We start from the raw sequence: 21214 nt of genomic DNA, 5'->3' as shown, positions 1-21214 counted from the left end.
GGGGATCAGATAGTGGTACAATAAGTACCCTCCGCCACACACCGTAAGGTGGCTCGCGGAGTATAGATGTAGATGTAGATGTAGATGTAGATTTCAGTTGGTTAGAGATAATGGAAGGATTTGAGGCTGGTGCAAACCCCAAGAAGCCATGGACGCAAGTCTTCAATAAGGCACTGCGCGAGCTAGTGGTGGCTCCATAATGCGGGTTGTGTTTACATGGAATGCAGTGGCTTCTCTAGACCAACTGAACTGTTCACTGACTGTAAATGTCTATGTTCGGCTACCTGGAGAACATCTGCATCCATTCATGTACTTCCTGTCCCCAAACAACGAAGAAATTTTTGCAGATAACAATGCGCCATGTCATCGGTCACATGTTCGCCATTGGTTTGAAGCACATTCTGGACAGTTCCAGCACATGATTTGTCCGCCCAAATCGCCCGCCATGAATTCCATCGAACATTTATGGGACGTAATCTAGCGGTCAGATCGTGAAAAAACCCAGCACCAGCAACACTTCCGCAATTACGGGCAGTTGTTCAGGCAGCAGAACTTAGTATTTCTTCAGAGGCATACAAAGACTTGGTGAGTCTATGCTGCATCGCCGGCCGCTGTGGCCGAGCGGTTCTAGGCATGTCAGTTCGGAACCGCGCTGCTGCTACGATCGCAGGTTCGAATCCTGCTTCCGGAATGGATGTGTGTGATGCCCTTAGGTTAGTTAGGTTTAAGTACTTCTAAGTCTAGGGGACTGATGACCGTAGATGTTAAGTCCCATAGTGTTCAGAGCCATTTGAACCATTTTGATGTTGCGTTCAGATGCTGCACTACGCGGGTGAAAGGAGGTCCGACAAAATATTATGACGATATCAGATGACCTTTGTCACTTCAGTGTAAATGTGATTGGTCCCTTATCAATATCAATTAGCCGCTATCTAAACAGCAGAGAGAAAGTGGATCACTTATGAAGCACATATACTAACGTAGATGATCACGAATAATTAAGTATATAATAAAGACATAATGACCATTAAAGGACAATATATTAAATAGTCCTCTGGGATAGTAATGTAGTCTACAACAGTCAGTTTAAAATTTGATTATACGTTTATTTAGATAAAAGCACACAACTAAATTCCAACGGTGGCCTCACGTCGATTGTTAATACAACACAACATTTATTTTGGGTAGAACAGAATTACTGATTTTTATGGCAAGCAAAGCATTGCCAGTTAGCAGCAAGTGCGGTCTAAATGCTTGGAGCCGAGAAAAAGAGAATCACTAAAACCAGTAGTGAAATTCCACAGTACAACAGCTGCATTCATGTCTTTAAATGGTAAAAGATTTACTGCAGTTGGGAAATATCTGTGATAACATTCTGAGTTCCAAATCATTACATTATGACCACTGACCACTTGTGGTGTTGCGGGCTCGTGACGCTGTAAGGAAAGAATGTAGACGGAAGCGAGACGAATGGGAAATCATTACAGCGAAGATACGGGTGGCAAATGTGGAAATTCACTGACGTAAGCGGTTTTGACAAAGGACACACTGTTATGGCCCTGAGACTGGATACGAGAATCTCAGAAACGACGAAGCTGGTCGCCTATTGCCTTTCTACTGTCATGAGCATCAATGAAAAGTGGTTGAAGTATGGTGAAGTAACGAGTAGGCCGTATGGTACTGGACGACCACCACTCATCACAAAACGTAGATATCAGATGATCCACCGCTGTCGAGTCCAGGGTAGGCAGAGATCTGTGAGAGGTCTGACAACAGAGTACTGGTGGAGGCACAAGTGTTTCGGAGCGCACCGTTAATAGGACATTGTTGAACATATCGCCTATGTGTTCCTGTGTCGATCTAACGACGTTGTCAGTTATGATTGCTGTAGGTACAGCATCAATGAGGTTTCAACGTGGTTCAATAGAGACGTGTCCGCCTGTCGAGTGAATCACATTTATCGTTGCACCGCGTTGATGGTTGAGTCCTTGAACGTCGTCATCCAGCCGAATGGCTGCAGAAAACATGCACCGAGCCATGGATGCAAGCTGGTAAGGGCAGATTTATGCTATGGCATGCATTCAGTTGGGATTCCATAGGATCTTTTTTGGTAATCGAATGACAGCAGTAAACTACGTGAACATTACTGCGGATCACATTCATCGCTTCATGCTTGAAGTCTGCTCCTGCGGCGATGATATCTTCCAACAGGATCATTGTCCGTTTTTCAGGGTCGGAGTCGTGCGACGGTGGTTTTTGGGGCACTAGAGCGAACTCACATTAATTTCTTGGCCAGCCAATGTGCCTGATCTGCTCCCACTGGAACACATATTGGGTACCAGCTGCGTGCCCGAAAACCACTATCCCGTAATTTATGGAAATTGCTTGACCTGTGCATAGGTATTTGGTGCCACATACTTCTAGAATCCTGCGAAGACCTTTTAGAATCCATGCCATGAAAAAAAAAAATCTGTTGTACTGTGTTTGAAAAATGGAACAAAATGCTATTAAACAGGTGGTCATGATGTATTGTTTCATCGCTATATAATCTGTCACGAACTGGTGGACACCGACGTAAGTCCGAAGTAGCACACGTAAGTCCAAGTCGCTGTGTGGTCGCACAATATCGTCAAAATACTTTACCAATCCAACTGTGCACCTAAAAATGCACCTACAAAAGTCATCTAATCCTCTCTCGCTTGCCTGTTCAAAACATCGGTCACATCATTTCAAGAGCTGCAGCCAAAGCTGGTCAATACAAAATATTTACACGCTTTGGTGTTAAAGTCCTACGTTAGTCAATTGACAAATGGTTCAAATGGCTCTGAGCACTATGGGACTCAACTGCTGTGGTCGTAAGTCCCCTAGAACTTTGAACTACTTAAACCTAACTAACCTAAGGACACCACACACATCCATGCCCGAGGCAGGATTCGAACCTGCGACCGTAGCGGTCGTGCAGTTCCAGACTGTAGCGCCTTTAACCGCTCAGCCACTCCGGCCGGCTCAATTGACAATATTACATATATAATGTTATCGATATATCACAGTGTCACCAAACTAATATTTATATTGTTGTTGTTGTTGTTGTGGTCTTCAGTCCTGGGACTGGTTTGATGCAGCTCTCCATGCTATTCTATCCTGTGCAAGCTTCTTCATCTCCCAGTACCTACTGCAGCCTACATCCTTCTGAATCTGCTTAGTGTATTCATCTCTTGGTCTCCCTCTACGATTTTTACCCTCCACGCTGCCCTCCAATACTAAATTGGTGATCCCTCGATGTCTCAGAACATGTCCTACCAACCGATCCCTTCTTCTAGTCAAGTTGTGCCACAAGCTCCTCTTCTCTCCAATTCTATTCAATACCTCCTCATTGGTTATCTGATCTACCCATCTAATCTTCAGCAGTCTTCTGTAGCACCACATTTCGAAAGCTTCTATTCTCTTCTTGTCTAAACTATTTATCGTCCATGTTTCACTTCCATACATGGCTACACTCCATACAAATACTTTCAGAAACGACTTCCTGACATTTAAATCTATAATCGATGTTAAAAAAATTTTCTGCTTCAGAAACGCTTTCCTTGCCATTGCCAGTCTACATTTTATATCCTCTCTACTTCGACCATCGTCAGTTATTTTGCTCCCCAAATAGCAAAACTCCTTTACTACTTTAAGTGTCTCATTTCCTAATCTAATTCCCTCAGCATCACCCGACTTAATTCACCTACATTCCATTATCCTCGTTTCGCTTTTGTTGATGTTCATCTTATATCCTCCTTTCAAGACACTGTCCATTCCGTTCAGCTGCTCTTCCAAGTCCTTTTCTGTCTCTGACAGAATTACAATGTCATCGGCGAACCTCAAAGTTTTTATTTCTTCTCCATGGGTTGCAATACGTACTCCGAACTTTTCTTTTGCTTCCTTTATTGCTTGCTCAATATACAGATTGAATAACAGCGGGGATAGGCTACAACCCTGTCTCACTCCCTTCCCAACCACTGCTTCCCTTTCAAGTCCCTCGACTCTTCTAACTGCCATCTGCTTTCTGTACAAATTGTAAATAGCCTTTCGCTGTCTGTATTTTACCCCTGCCACCTTTAGAATCTGAAAGAGAGTATTCCAACAACATTGTCAAAAGCTTTCTCTAAGTCTACAAATGCTAGAAACGTAGGTTTGCCTTTCCTTAATCTTTCTTCTAAGATAAGTCGTAGGGTTAGTATTGCCTCACGCGTTCCAACATTTCTACGGAATCCAAACTGATCTTCCCCGAGATCGGCTTCTATCACTTTTTCTATTCGTCTGTAAAGAATTCGCGTTAGTATTTTGAAGCTGTGACTTATTAAACTGATAGTTCGGTAATTTTCACATCTGTCAACACCTGCTTTCTTTGGGATTGGAATTATTATACTCTTCTTGAAGTCTGACGGTATTTCGCCTGTCTCATACATCTTGCTCACCAGATGGTAGAGTTTTGTCAGGACTGGCTCTCCCAAGGCTGTCAGTAGTTCTAATGGAATGTTGTCTACTCCGGGGCCCTTGTTTCGACTCAGGTCTTTCAGTGCTCTGTCAAGCTCTTTACGCAGTATCATATCTCCCAGTTTATCTTCATCTATATCCTCTTCCATTTCCATAATATTGTCCTCAAGTACGTCGCCTTTGTATAGACCCTCTATATACTCCTTCCACCTTTCTGCTTTCCCTTCTTTGCTTAGAACTGGGTTTCCATCAAAGTTCTTGATATTCATGCAAGTGGTTCTCCTTTCTCCAAAGGTCTCTTTAATTTTCCTGTAAGCAGTATCTATTTTACCCCTAGTGAGATAAGCCTCTACATCCTTACATTTGTCCTCTAGCCATCCCTGCATAGCCATTTCGCACTTCCTGTCGATCTCATTTCTGAGACGTTTGTATTCCTTTTTGCCTGCTTCATTTACTGCATTCTTATAATTTCTCCTTTCATCAATTAAATACAATATTTCTTCTGTTACCCAAGGGTTTCTACTAGCCCTCGTCTTTTTACCTATTTCATCCTCTGCTGCCTTCACTATTTCATCCCTCAATGCTACCCATTCTTTTTCTACTGTATTTCTTTTCCCCATTCCTGTCAATTGTTCCCTTATGCTCTCCCTGAAATTCCGTACATCCTATGGTTTAGTCAGTTTATCCACGTCCCATCTTCTTAAATTCCCACCTTTTTGCAGTTTCTTCAGTTTTAATCTACAGTTCATAACCAATAGATTGTGGTCAGAGTCCACATCTGCCCCGGAAATGTCTTACAATTTAAAACCTGGTTCCTAAATCTCTGTCTTACCATTATATTATCTATCTGATACCTTTCAGTATCTCCAGGGTTCTTCCATGTATACAACCTTCTTTCATGATTCTTGAACCGAGTGTTAGCTATGATTAAGTTATGCTCTGCACAAAATTCTACCAGACGGCCTCCTCCTTCATTTCTTAGCCGCAATCCATATTCACCTACTATGCTTCCTTCTCTCCCTTTTCCTACTGACGAATTCCAGTCACCCATGACTATTAAATTTTCGTCTCCCTTCACTATCTGAATAATTTCTTTTATCTCATCATACATTTCATCAATTTCTTCATCATCTGCAGAGCTAGTTGGCATATAAACTTGTACTACTGTAGTAGGAGTGGGCTTTGTGTCTATCTTGGCCACAATAATGCGTTCACTATGCTGTTTGTAGTAGCTTACCCGCACTCCAATTTTTTTATTCATTATTAAACCAACGCCTGCATTACCCCTATTTGCTTTTGTATTTATAACCCTGTATTTACCTGACCAAAAGTCTTGTTCCTCCTGCCACCGAACTTCACTAATTCCCACTATATCTAACTTCAACCTATCCATTTCCCTTTTTAAATTTTCTAACCTACCTGCCCGATTAAGGGATCTGACATTCCACGCTCCGATCCGTAGAACGCCAGTTTTCTTTCTCCTGATAACGACATCCTCTTGAGTAGTCCCCTCCCGGAGATCCGAATGGGGGACTATTTTACCTCCGGAATATTTAACCCAAGAGGACGCCATCATCATTTAATCATACAGTAAAGCTGCATGCCCTCGGGAAAAATTACGTTTGTAGTTTCCCCTTGCTTTCAGCCGTTCGCAGTACCAGAACAGCAAGGCCATTTTGGTTAGTGTTACAAGGCCAGATCAGTCAATCATCCAGACTGTTGCCCCTGCAACTACTGAAAAGGCTGCTGCCCCTCTTCAGGAACCACACATTTGTCTGGCCTCCCAAGAGATACCCCTCCATTGTGGTTGCACCTTAGGTACGGCTATCCGTATCGTTGAGGCACGCAAGCCTCCCCACCAACGGCAAGGTTCATGGTTCATGGGGGGAGATTGTATTGAAGTGGTTAATATGATGGGACTCTCATGCTGGTGATAATCGGTAGTGTACATATGGCTTAATCTTGTTTAACGCGCGTTTTGCTACCTTAAGACTCAATAGTTTATAACTACTTGTTTATTTGTTTAACAACAATAGAGACTTGTTAATTCAAGGCTTCAAAATGGCGTATCACATGCATACATTGCGTAATTGTATTATTAATTATAATATTTATAAACGGTTTTGGTTTCAAATAGGATGTATTCAGAAAAATAGCGAAATTTATGCAGTTTTTATTGGTTTGGATAAAGTTTTCGGCGGAGTACACTGGAATAAGCTGATGGATATTTCGTAAAGGAAAGGAGTGGATTGGAAGGAAAGGCGATTGGTACAGAATTTATATGTACGATGGAAACCAAGAATAAGGATCGGAAGTGACGGAAGAAAGCAGAATTGGTAGTGACGCTAGGAAAGGTTGTTGCTTTCCCCTTTATTGTTAAGCTTATACCTGGAAGAGATTATTAAAAAAAGCTTAGATGGAAAAAGAGTAATGTGCGTTGGAGGAAAGTGAATAGAAATTATAAGATTTACTGATCATACTGTATTAGTGGCGGAAAATTAACGAACTCTAAATAAAATGGTAGGAGATATGAATGAAGCTTGCGTGGATGTGGGATGAAAATCGCCACAGCCAAAACAAAGCATATGGTCACCGGCAACGGAAAGAGTGTGACAAATATTAAGATAGCAGAAGTTAATATTAACTGAGTTAGAGCATTTTAATACCTTCGAAGTACGATCACTGAAGACCTGAGATGACATTAGGAAGTGAAAACTCGCATTTTTATAGCGAAGGAGGCATTCAGTGGAAAGAGATGATTATTATGTGGCAAACTAGATAAAGGTCTGAGGAAAAGACTTTGGAAGTGTTTTGCCTGGAGTGTGGCATAGTGCATGGGGCATAAACGTAGACACAGAGATGAGAGGATAAAAATAACTACACTCCTGGAAATGGAAAAAAGAACACATTGACATCGGTGTGTCAGACCCACCATACTTGCTCCGGACACTGCGAGAGGGCTGTACAAGCAATGATCACACGCACGGCACAGCGGACACACCAGGAACCGCGGTGTTGGCCGTCGAATGGCGCTAGCTGCGCAGCATTTGTGCACCGCCGCCGTCAGTGTCAGCCAGTTTGCCGTGGCATACGGAGCTCCATCGCAGTCTTTAACACTGGTAGCATGCCGCGACAGCGTGGACGTGAACCGTATGTGCAGTTGACGGACTTTGAGCGAGGGCGTATAGTGGGCATGCGGGAGGCCGCCGGGTGGACGTACCGCCGAATTGCTCAACACGTGGGGCGTGAGGTCTCCACAGTACATCGATGTTGTCGCCAGTGGTCGGCGGAAGGTGCACGTGCCCGTCGACCTGGGACCGGACCGCAGCGACGCACGGATGCACGCCAAGACCGTAGGATCCTACGCAGTGCCGTAGGGGACCGCACCGCCACTTCCCAGCAAATTAGGGACACTGTTGCTCCTGGGGTATCGGCGAGGACCATTCGCAGCCGTCTCCATGAAGCTGGGCTACGGTCCCGCACACCGTTGGGCCGTCTTCCGCTCACGCCCCAACATCGTGCAGCCCGCCTCCAGTGGTGTCGCGACAGGCGTGAATGGAGGGACGAATGGAGACGTGTCGTCTTCAGCGATGAGAGTCGCTTCTGCCTTGGTGCCAATGATGGTCGTATGCGTGTTTGGCGCCGTGCAGGTGAGCGCCACAATCAGGACTGCATACGACCGAGGCACACAGGGCCAACACCCGGCATCATGGTGTGGGGAGCGATCTCCTACACTGGCCGTACACCACTGGTGATCGTCGAGGGGACACTGAATAGTGCACGGTACATCCAAACCGTCATCGAACCCATCGTTCTACCATTCCTAGACCGGCAAGGGAACTTGCTGTTCCAACAGGACAATGCACGTCCGCATGTATCCCGTGCCACCCAACGTGCTCTAGAAGGTGTAAGTCAACTACCCTGGCCAGCAAGATCTCCGGATCTGTCCCCCATTGAGCATGTTTGGGACTGGATGAAGCGTCGTCTCACGCGGTCTGCGCGTCCAGCACGAACGCTGGTCCAACTGAGGCGCCAGGTGGAAATGGCATGGCAAGCCGTTCCACAGGACTACATCCAGCATCTCTACGATCGTCTCCATGGGAGAATAGCAGCCTGCATTGCTGCGAAAGGTGGATATACACTGTACTTGTGCCGACATTGTGCATGCTCTGTTGCCTGTGTCTGTGTGCCTGTGGTTCTGTCAGTGTGATCATGTGATGTATCTGACCCCAGGAATGTGTCAATAAAGTTTCCCCTTCCTGGGACAATGAATTCACGGTGTTCTTATTTCAATTTCCAGGAGTGTATAAGATTTGGAGGTAGGTACGGGGAGCAGAGTGGTGAGGGTAAGCTGAAGGGAAAGAGCGACTAGTGAAAGAATGTTGTAAATAGTTCATGAGAGGAGAGAACATACCTGTAGGTTATAAGAAAAAGGAAGAATAACTTGATGAGACATTCGTCGAGATGGGAGCGCTTGCTAACAGACGGTTTGGAAAGTCAAGGTAGTGGGAGGATATTGATAGGACAGAGGACCTACAAGATGACAGATGACATCATAGGAAGCTGAAATGACACAGGATTGAAGAGGATGACAGAAGACAGGAGAGCATTGTGAGTTACCACGTGAAGACCTGACTATGGGCAGAACGCTGTTCCAGATGTTAACAACGTTGTTAGTAATAATTTCATAAACGTTGTTTATGGTTCTAGCTCACCTCATAGTGGCGAATGTGACACTGCGTTTAGATTTTACGTAGCAATGCTGAATGCAGGTTTGCTGCTTTCAGTGACTATGTCATGTTTCTATTGACAGTCTTTTGGCCAGTTTATTCCCTCAGAGGGCATGCAGCTTGAGTTCCCACACCCTCGGGATATCCGGATCGCTGTCTCACGGTTACTTACCCCCAGCACCTGAGCTATGCCATGACAGTCTGGCCGCTCTTCCCAGCCTCCAGTCTGACTCACCTTGTCCGGTCACACTACGCAACTTGCCAGCCACTGACCGCTCTACCAAACAATTTGCAAATGCATACAATATTTAGCACACTCGCTGTTCGTAATGTAACATCAGATTTCAAACTGTAAGGACAGAGCATTATACTTATATTGGTAGTTAAGTCGGCCAGAGTTTTGGCCCCGAAAGTCAGAGTTCTGAGATCGTTTGAAATGATGTTATTGAGCTGTGTGCGCCTCGCGTTGGTGCCGTTGCTAGGCTGTCATTGTGTAGTAGGGGTAGTGGCGTCTCGTTCTCTTCTTCTGTTTACTGACGCCACCACGACTGCTAGCGTTGTCTGTCCACGAGTTGCAGCAACAGCGTTTTTCGATATCTAGTACCCGTACTATCTTTGGAAGGACGTGATGTGTTTCCCGGGTCGGGTGTGTCGATAGTTCGGTTGGGACGGAGAAGCAGAGAGGTCCGGCAGCGCCAAGACATGCTGGGACAGCTGGAGGCACGCAAGCTTTGCCAGATCGAGGGGTTGTAGTTGCGAGGGCCACAACCTCGTTGTCCACCGGACCAAGGACGTTGAGTTAACTGAACATTAATCCAGTAGTGAAACCTCAACTATTTTGTGATCACGCCATCTGTTCGTGCGTTGCTCTTCGCTGGGTCGCCGTGAGACGACAGCAACAAGTGGAGGGTGTCGAGTTGGCGGAATCTGTTAGCCATCTTCTGCTGCCTGTTATCAGTTTTTTGAATTTTGTGTTATTATTAGTGAAGTGCAACCAGCGGTATATTACTGCCTAGTGGCCGCTAACACCCCAGTTTCCTGTCCTGGATGTTAGCGTATTTTTGCTGCATTGTACTTTTCCTCGTCTTGCCGATGCCGTCCGGCATGATGTGTAGTTCGACAGCCTCCTTGATTACGATGTGGATTGTGGTTTCTTTTGTCTACCTTGGTTGTAGTGGCTCCTGCTGCCTTTCGATGTTTTAAACACCCGATTCTGAAGACGTAGTGCTGTCTGTCACTTCGTCCTCGCTTGAATTATTCTGTTGTTGTACTGGTCATCACACGTTAGGTGGATTTCGTAAGCGCATTCATCGGCGTTTAAACTGTCCCTAGTTTGAGTTGCCATCGTGTTAGCTGAGCATAACTCCTGGCTGCCTGTCTCACCGCTTACACAGTTGTAGGGACTTTTCTCAGGTCGATCCTTGGAGCAGTGTTTGTGGATCACTCCTTTCTTTATTTGGTCTGATTCAGTCAACTGTCTAAAATATTCGTTTGTTTAAATTATTCCTATTGTTTGTGGCCTTCTGACGACAAATAATCTGAATTCTTCTTAATAAGGCCTTCAGCCGTCAGTGTAGCTTGTGGTACCGTCATTTTTTTAAATGATTCTTTTAAAATTTATTTTTGTGTTTTCAACGTGTAGGTGTCTTCCTCACTTGTAATTCAGGCCATTAGCCGCTAATTGTTCTGAGGTATTGCTTGTGGCCTTCAGCCGACAAATAATTTTGAATTCTTTCTTAATAAGGCCTTCAGCCGTCGGTGTAGCTTGTGCTACAGTCATTTTTTTTAAATGATTGTTTTAAAAAAATTATTTTCTTAAATAAAGTGTATGTGTTTGCTGTGCAACCAACGGTAACTGATTAGGCCCCGTTCGCACTTTTCCTGCTTTCCCTAAGTCCCACGTTTCAGTTATAGTTCGTGTTGTGTCCTGTGTTTCCTTACAACTGTCATGATGCTCGTTGCTACCTTCACATTCACTCTCTCTACTCTCGTCGTTTTGCAGAGTGCAGACAGCAACGCTGCCTTCAGATGTGTGGCATTCCTGCCAACACCGGGAGCTCAGGTTTTCTTGTACTGCTGGGGAGCTCACGATCTCATGGAGCAGGTAAGTGTTCGATCAAGGAGTCGCGTGAGAAAAAAATGATACTTTCCTCTATTAATATTAAAGAACTGTTTAGTCCTGATCATAACATTTTCAAACGTAAGTGGATCTAACTTCTGACTCTGGTAAAGCATGGTTATGTGAAACCGTTTGCTGACAGAGTATGGTGGAATGTATAACGCTACCGATTATATTCACGTTGGCATTCTCCCGTTAATTTTACTCATATTAAAGTAATTAAAGCTGACCGTCAACATGTGGTGATGTAAATGTTCAAAAAATGGCCCTGAGCGCTATGGGACCTAACTTCTGAGGTCATCAGTCCCCTAGAACTTAGAACTACTTAAACCTAACTAACCTAAGGTCATCACACACATCCATGCCCAAGGCAGGATTCGAACCTGCGACCGTAGCGGTCGAGCGGTTCCAGACTGTACCGCCTAGAACCACTCGGCCACTCCGGCCGGCTGATGTAAAGGAATCGGAGTAAGTTTTGTTAACAGAAAAACTCTGTTTTTATAGGGAGCCGCAATTAATTCAACAGTGATCTAATCAATGTAAATAAAAAGGCAAAGTAACATGGTATTCATGTAAATGAAACGGATCATCACAGATTAAAAGAAAGACGATCGGCAGCCTAATTAGACAAAGTGATCAAGAGTAAATATATTGTTAATCAAGAAAATTAACTGTTGCTTGTGACTTTACCTGGGACACAATGTGTTTACTACATTGAGCGAGAAACAATAGCATTCTAGTAAGTTTTTGTAAGAGAACTATCCATGAGCAACACAAGTAAAAGCTTTAAATCTTTTCGCCACAAACTGACTCCCACTAATGAACACTATCTGTTTTTGAGTAATAAAGGTAATGTTCACTACACAGTACCATTTAATAAAGGAGAAGCACAGGTAACTTGAACATAAGGTTGCTTCAGCCCCTTACTATAGAAATATAATAAAATAGAACTGATTGTTAAACTGTTATGCTAACTGATATGATTACTAACTGCTTTCATTTGGCTCCCATGCTTCATTGCGTTATGTAGAGCGTAAGTAAAACGTGGGAGCCCTAAATCTGTTATGGTTTTCTTACGTTGTAGCCAGCTATATTCATAAGAACACAAATTTGTTTAAAGACATTACTACACTTCATCAATAATTTCACGGGGATAATTATAGAACTACTGTTTAACATGAGGTGTGGGACCCAGATATGGTTCTATCTACTAACTGGGTACAGAACTCCTAATTCAAAGCAACTACAATAAAGACACATACATAAATGGAAACGCAAGGATAAAAGAACTATTACAAACCCGCAAAATGTGGAATAAATGAGTAGGGAATTCAACGCTAATGGTCATAAAATACTTCCTATAACCACAAATATAAGCTTTTCTGTTACTTTAACACTGATTGACAGGAATGAAAATTAAAGAAATAACTAGACCTTTCTTCTTCACTAGTTCTTTTGGGATACTATAACTATTCTCTTTTATCGGGCATTTGAAGCATTTCGTACCGAATACTAACGAAACACCCGAGAACTTTCTAGCCCCACAAAAGTTAATAAAACATTTCAACACCGTAATGATTCTATGGTTCATTAGTAATTTGATACTCGGATTTATTGCATCACTCGCAATACTGTCCAGCGAAGCGATTGGGAACGAATCAACGTTCTCGATACAAAGTTCGAATTATATCAGTTATTATTTACACTTTAAGTTACTTACGGGCCCATGCAAATAAATACAACACAAAGTTTTAGTTGTAGTAAATACGATGGCGGTGGTGTTCTTCTGTGGCATATCTATCTAGTCGTCATCCATGATCATGGTCCTTTATTTATAATTGCTCAATAAATTGCCCTTTTGGCACAGAAATTTTACGTTTCAGAGCAAAACAATAAATGACACGATCTGGTAACCAACGTACACCTTCTCTGAAGCACCAAAGAAACTGGTATAGGCACGTCTATTCAAATACAGACTTCTGTATCCGGACAGAGTACGGCGCTGCGGCCGGCAACGCCTTTATAAGACATCAATGTCCAGCCCAGTTGTTCGATCGGTTACTCCCTCTAAAATGCCAGGTTATCAAGATTTAAGTGAGTTTGAAAGAGATGCTATAGTCGCTGCACGAGCGATGGGAAATAGAATCTCCGAGGTAGCGATGGATTTTCCCGTACGACCATTTCACCAGTGTACCGTGAACATCGAGAATCCGGTAAAACATGAAATCTCCGACATCGCTGCGGCCGGAAAAAAGATCTTGCAAGAACGGGACCAAGACGACTGAAGTGGACCGTTCATTTTGACAGATGTGCAACCCGTCCGAAAAGTGCTGCAGATTTCAGTGAGGGGCAATCAACAAGTGTCAGTGTGCGAACCATTCAACGAAACATCATCGATATGGACTTTCGGAGCCGAAGGCCGACAAGTGTACCCTTGATGGCTGCACGACACAAAGCCTTATGCGTCGCCTGGGCCCGTCAACATGTTCATGACTGGAAACATGTTGCCTGGTCGGGCGAGTAACGCTTCAAATTCTATCGAGCGGATGAACGCGTACGGGCACGGAGACAACCTCATGAATCTTTGGACCCTGCTACATCTACATCTACATCTACATTTATACTCCGCAAGCCACCCAACGGTGTGTGGCGGAGGGCACTTTACGTGCCACTGTCATTACCTCCCTTTCCTGTTCCAGTCGCGTATGGTTCGCGGGAAGAACGACTGTCTGAAAGCCTCCGTGCGCGCTCCAATCTCTCTAATTTTACATTCGTGATCTCCTCGGGAGGTATAAGTAGGGGGAAGCAATATATTCGATACCTCATCCAGAAACGCACCCTCTCGAAACCTGGCGAGCAAGCTACACCGCGATGCAGAGCGCCTCTCTTGCAGAGTCTGCCACTTGAGTTTATTAAACATCTCCGTAACGCTATCACGGTTACCAAACAACCCTGTGACGAAACGCGCCGCTCTTCTTTGGATCTTCTCTATCTCCTCCGTCAGACCGATCTGGTACGGATCCCACACTGATGAGCAATACTCAAGTATAGGTCGAACGAGTGTTTTGTAAGCCACCTCCTTTGTTGATGGACTACATTTTCTAAGCACTCTCCCAATGAATCTCAACCTGGTACCCGCCTTACCAACAATTAATTTTATATGATCATTCCACTTCAAATCGTTCCGCACGCATACTCCCAGATATTTTACAGAAGTAACTGCTACCAGTGTTTGTTCCGCTATCATATAATCATACAGGAAAGGATCCTTCTTTCTATGTATTCGCAATACATTACATTTGCAAGTCAATAGAGGCCTGTTCAAACTGGTGGAGGCTCTATAATGGTGTGGGACGTGTGCAGTTCCAGTGACATGGGACCCCTGATATGTCTAGATACCTACTCTGACAGGCCACCCGTACGGAACATCCTTTTAGATCATTTGCATCAATTAATGTCCATGTTGCATTCCGACGGACTAGGGCAATTCCAGCAGGACAATGCGCACATCACACGTCCAGAATTGCTACAGAGTGGCTCGAGGAACACTCTCCTGAGTTTAGACACTTCCGCTGGCCAACAAACTCCCCAGACCAGAGCATAATTGAGAATATCTAGGATGCCTTGCAACTTGCTGTTCGGAATAGATCTGCCTCCCTCGCACTCTTTCATATTTACGGACAGCCCGGCAGGATTTATGGTGTCAATTCCCTCCAGCACTTACTTTAGACATTAGTCGTGTTCATACTACGTCATTTTGCGGCACTTCTGCGTGCTCGCGGGGACCCCACAGGACACTAGGCAGATGTACCAGTTTCTTTAGCTATTCCGCGTACAGCCGAGGCGTAAGTAATCTTGATAGTTTCCTTGCATCAGATTGCCCGCAAGATCATAATTGTTTTCAACCCGGCCGTCGACTCTCTCTCTCTCCTCTCTCTCTCTCTCTCTCTCACACACACACACACACACACAAAGCCTTCTTATAGTACTTACCTTCAGACATACGGAGTCTCATTGCGGAGAGACACCTCTCCAGGTTTTACAGCTGTATGAACCTACGTACCCTATGCATGAACCAATAGAACAGTTTAACGTATAATCACAGGAAAAGAACGCAGTATTGAAAATACATTGACAAACTAATTTTTGTTGAATAAATGCACTAAAACAGTAATTTACATGAAACTTCCTGGTAGATTAAAACTGTGTGCCCGACCGAGACTCGAACTCGGGACCTTTGCCTTTCGCGGGGCAAGTGCTCTAACAACTGAGCTACCGAAGCACGACTCACGCCCGGTACCCACAGCTTAACTTCTGCCAGTATCTCGTCTCCTACCTTCCAAACTTTACAGAAGTTCTCCTGCGAACCTTGCAGAACTAGCACTTCTGAAAGAAAGGATATAGCGGAGACATGGCTTAGCCACAGCCTGGGGGATGTTTCCAGAATGAGATTTTCACTCTGCAGCGGAGTGTGCGCTGATATGAAACTTCCTGGCAGATTAAAACTGTGTGCCCGACCGAGACTCGAACTCGGGACCTTTGCCTTTCGCGGGCAAGTGCTCTAACAACATCCCCCAGGCTGTGGCTAAGCCATGTCTCCGCTATATCCTTTCTTTCAGGAGTGCTAGTTCTGCAAGTTTCGCGGGAGAACTTCTGTAAAGTTTGGAAGGTAGGAGACGAGATACTGGCAGAAGTACAGCTGTGGGTACTGGGCGTGAGTCGTGCTTCGGTAGCTCAGTTGTTAGAGCACTTGCCCGCGAAAGGCAAAGGTCCCGAGTTCGAGTCTCGGTCGGGCACACAGTTTTAATCTGCCAGGAAGTTTCATATCAGCGCACACTCCGCTGCAGAGTGAAAATCTCATTCTAGTAATTTACATGTATGATGAATCAAAGATACACGGATATTATTATAAGCATAGGAAAGCACAGAAGGTACATAAGAGAAATACAATCGATACCGAACGGGTAACAAACGTTTCCGCTGCCTGTCTGGCAACGTTGTGAAACTATTCTCTTTCATAGGCATCTTCCTTTACGTAGTGGGAGTCTCTTTGCTACCCTTGACCGACGTCGCAGAAGACCCGCCAGAAAGCATGGAACTCGACCAGGGCCGCTAGGCAGAGGTCTTACCTCTGTGGGCGTTCATATCGCAATGTCGTAGCGTTGTTTCCTGCTCCACGACTCTCTCGCTGACCAATGAGTGTTCGCAGCAGTATAATACGTTCTGCCGCAGCGCGGTCCTACCACGTCCTTCTCGCCACGGGACTATAAGTCCCACCGCCACACCTTCACCTGCCCATGTTAGGCAAAATTTTTCTGCATGACTCATGTAGTACTATCACCGTCAGAGGGTGGTACGGGACTACAAGTCCCACCGCCACACCTCCAAAGTGAATTGCAGTGGCGCAGTCACTGCCCTGTGGAAATTTACTGCCTCACCAACACAGTTAGACCGCAATAGACCGGTGATGCTGTATTGTAACATATCACCCCGGACTACAAGTCCATTTAAAAAAAAAAAAAAAAAAAAAAAAAGCGGTCCTACATTTGGGAGTGTATTCGTCTCGCAGTCGTGTCGCTAGCTGCAAAGCAGCGTCCTTATTTTCATTATGTATTTGTTTTTTTCTTGGATTACTTGGCGAACGCGTTTCTTTGTAGTGTAACTTCCTCTGGCCTCTTTTTGTCGTTGTTGTCTTCTGTCCGTGCTCATTGTTCTCCTACTGACAGCGCCAGGTCAGGCGATCATCCTCAGCTTATTTCTTCAGTCGATCATGATTTTTGGGATATCCCAATCACAATAGTTTCCTTGGTGTAGAAACATGTGTTGTGTGCTCACAGAATATGGTGATGTATTTCTGCTATCGATGAAGATGACGGAAGAGAGAGAGAAAGACAGAGAGAGAGAAGAGTAAAACTTGTAGCGAACATCGTGCCTATTCCTCTAGAATACCGTCACTGCTACTGCCTAATTCATGACAGCCATACCATCGACAATGTCACACATTTCCACTCTGTGCAGCACTGTAGGTTATTACTAAGCATTGGTGCCAAGTAAGATGATCCTATGAAACGTATATTTGTCAACGCCTCTCAATCTTTTACCATCAAAATACTGCTGATATTTACCTTATGTTTCATCCGGAGTCTTACGTGTTATCTCTGGGCTAACCGTTAAACAGCGTCTGGCATTGTACGATTAGAAAGATTTTACGTGTACTGTTAGTTGCAGCTCCAGGAGCTTTACCTCACGTACTTCCTTTTAGATCTATATCTACATACTGAGTAATTATAATTAAATTGACGGTGTCCCGAGTGATGCAGTGTGGACTATATACATCACAGGACACTGAAAGCATCGTAGGTAGTTTCATTAATCGCTGCGGTCGCAGAGTATGACGGAAAAAAAATTGGCCTTCGTTCTCCCACCACGTGAAACTATGGCTCTTTAAGCAGTCAGAAGGTGATATGTTTCCTGATTTGATGTCAGTATGCTGTTTGGCACTTTGCGAAGCATGTTGAATTCCTTTGCGAAGTAGGTGTGGATGTCAAGAATTAAGAAGGTTGAAGTTGTCGATACCAAACTCTACGTCTACATCTACATTTATACTCCGCAAGCCACCCAACGGTGTGTGGCGGAGGGCACTTTACGTGCCACTGTCATTACCTCCCTTTCCTGTTCCAGTCGCGTATGGTTCGCGGGAAGAACGACTGTCTGAAAGCCTCCGTGCGCGCTCTAATCTCTCTAATTTTACATTCGTGATCTCCTCGGGAGGTATAAGTAGGGGGAAGCAATATATTCGATACCTCATCCAGAAACGCACCCTCTCGGAACCTGGCGAGCAAGCTACACCGCGATGCAGAGCGCCTCTCTTGCAGAGTCTGCCACTTGAGTTTATTAAACATATCCGTAACGCTATCACGGTTACCAAATAACCCTGTGACGAAACGCGCCGCTCTTCTTTGGATCTTCTCTATCTCCTCCGTCAGACCGATCTGGTACGGATCCCACACTGATGAGCAATACTCAAGTATAGGTCGAACGAGTGTTTTGTAAGCCACCTCCTTTGTTGATAGACTACATTTTCTAAGCACTCTCCCAATGAATCTCAACCTGGTACCCGCCTTACCAACAATTAATTTTATATGATCATTCCACTTCAAATCGTTCCGCATGCATACTCCCAGATATTTTACGGAAGTAACTGCTACCAGTGTTTGTTCCGCTATCATATAATCATACAGGAAAGGATCCTTCTTTCTATGTATTCGCATTACATTACATTTGTCTATGTTAAGGGTCAGTTGCCACTCTCTGCACTAAGTGCCTATCTGCTGCAGATCTTCCTGCATTTCGCTACAATTTTCTAATGCTGCAACCTCTCTGTATACTACAGCATCATCCGCGAAAAGCCGCATGGAACTTCCGACACTATCTACTAGGTCATTTATATATATTGTGAGAAGCAATGGTCCCATAACACTTCCCTGTGGCACGCCAGAGGTTACTTTAACGTCTGTAGACGTCTCTCCATTGAGAACAACATGCTGTGTTCTGTTTGCTAAAAACTCTTCAATCCAGCACACAGCTGGTCTGATATTCCGTAGGCTCTTACTTTGTTTATCAGGCGACAGTGCGGAACTGTATCGAACGCCCTCCGGAAGTCAAGAAAAATAGCATCTACCTGGGAGTCTGTATCTAATATTTTCTAGGTCTCATGAACAAATAAAGCGAGTTGGGTTTCACACGATCGCTGTTTCCGGAATCCATGTTGATTCCTACATAGTAGATTTTGGGTTTCCAAAAACGACATGATACTCGAGCAAGAAACATGTTCTAAAATTCTACAACAGATCGACGTCAGAGATATAGGTCTATAGTTTTGCGCATCTGCTCGACGACCCTTCTTGAAGACTGGGACTATCTGTGCTCTTTTCCAATCATTTGGAACAGTCCGTTCCTCTAGAGACTTGCGGTACACGGCTGTTAGAAGGGGGGCAAGTTCTTTCGCGTACTCTGTGTAGAATCGAATTGGTATCCCGTCAGGTCCAGTGGACTTTCCTCTGTTGAGTGATTCCAGTTGCTTTTCTATTCCTTGGACACTTATTTCGATGTCAGCCATTTTTTCGTTTGTGCGAGGATTTAGAGAAGGAACTGCAGTGCGGTCTTCCTCTGTGAAACAGCTTTGGAAAAAGGTGTTTAGTTTTTCAGCTTTACGCGTGTCATCCTTTGTTTCAATGCCATCATCATCCCGTAGTGTCTGGATATGCTGTTTCGAGCCACTTACTGATTGAATGTAAGACCAGAACTTCCTAGGATTTTCTGTCAAGTCGGTACATAGAATTTTACTTTCAAATTCACTGAACGCTTCACGCATAGCCCTCCTTACGCTAACTTAGACATCGTTTAGCTTCTGTTTGTCTGAGAGGTTTTGGCTGCGTTTAAACTTGGTGTGGAGCTCTCTTTGCTTTCGCAGTAGTTTCCTAACTTTGTTGTTGTACCACGGTGGGTTTTTCCCGTCCCTCACAGTTTTACTCGGCACGTACCTGTCTAAAACGCATTTTACGATTGCCTTGAACTTTTTCCATAAACACTCAACATTGTCAGTGTTGGAACAGAAATTTTCGTTTTGATCTGTTAGGTAGTCTGAAATCTGCCTTCTATTACTCTTGCTAAACAGATAAACCTTCCTCCTTTTTTTTATATTCCTATTAACTTCCATATTCAGGGATGCTGCAACGGCCTTATGATCACTGATTCCCTGTTCTGTACATACAGAGTCGAAAAGTTCGGGTCTGTTTGTTATCAGTAGGTCCAAGATGTTATCTCCACGAGTCGGTTCTCTGTTTAATTGCTTGAGGTAATTTTCGGATAGTGCACTCAGTATAATGTCACTCGATGCTCTGTCCCCACCACCCGTCCTAAACATTTGAGTGTCCCAGTCTATATCTGGTAAATTGAAATCTCCAACTAAGACTATAACATGCTGAGAAAATTTATGTGAAATGTATTCCAAATTTTCTCTCAGTTGTTCTGCCACTAATGGTGCTGAGTCGGGAGGTCGGTAAAAGGAGCCAATTATTAACCTAGTTCGGTTGTTGAGTGTAACCTCCACCCATAATAATTCACAGGAACTATCCACTTCTACTTCACTACAGGATAAACTACTACTAACAGCGACGAACACTCCACCACCGGTTTCATGCAATCTATCCTTTCTAAACACCGTCTGTACCTTTGTAAAAATTTCGGCAGAATTTATCTCAATGGCTATTGAGAAGAAAGACCGTGCACTACTGGTAAAGTTACGTTATCAGAATGGCATCAACAGCAGCGCTGCATGGCGGGAGTATTGCCAAAAGATACGGCTGCGAAGAGGCCCCATGTTAATAAATTTGCTTAAGAATAGGTCAAGAAATCTGAAGAAACCGGTGAATCAGGCGGTGGAGCAGGGAGACGTAGGACCCCGACTCCCATGGCAGTTATTGATGAAGTTGCTGTAGCTATAGTCAAACATGCAGGACATGCCTCTCACTCTGCAGCCACTGTTTGACCTACTCTATGTGATCAAAAGTATCCGGACTCCGGGCTGAAAATGACTTACAAGTTCGTGGCGCTCTCCATGGGTAATGCTGCCTTGATGACAGCTTCCTCTCTCGTAGGCATACGTTCAATTAGGTGCTGGAATGTTTCTTGGGTAACACATTCTTCACGGAGTGTTGCACTTACTAGGGAACCTCCCCATCGCACACCCCTCAGATTTAGTTATAAGTTGGCACAGTGGATAGGCCTTGAAAAACTGAACCCAGATCAATTGAGAAAACAGGAAGAAGTTGTGTGGAACTGTGAAAAAATAAGCAAAATATACAAACTGAGTAGTTCATGGGAA

General features: G+C 44.3%; 1 protein-coding gene across 1 annotated transcript in view; it reads left to right on the top strand.

The window, feature by feature from the left end:
- The window catches only part of LOC124712112 (odorant receptor 43a-like), a 53551-nt gene that overhangs the window by 11209 nt on the left and 21128 nt on the right, over window positions 1-21214 (top strand). The window contains exon 3 of the mRNA XM_047242409.1: window positions 11212-11313. Within this exon, the coding sequence (XP_047098365.1) occupies window positions 11212-11313 (102 nt within the window). The remainder of the gene's footprint in view (window positions 1-11211; window positions 11314-21214) is intronic.

Source organism: Schistocerca piceifrons, chromosome 8 (assembly GCF_021461385.2).
Source record: "Schistocerca piceifrons isolate TAMUIC-IGC-003096 chromosome 8, iqSchPice1.1, whole genome shotgun sequence".
Classification (NCBI taxonomy): domain Eukaryota; kingdom Metazoa; phylum Arthropoda; class Insecta; order Orthoptera; family Acrididae; genus Schistocerca; species Schistocerca piceifrons.
The sequence above is the reverse complement of the archived record's forward strand: the minus strand, read 5'-3'. Positions and strand labels throughout refer to the sequence as shown.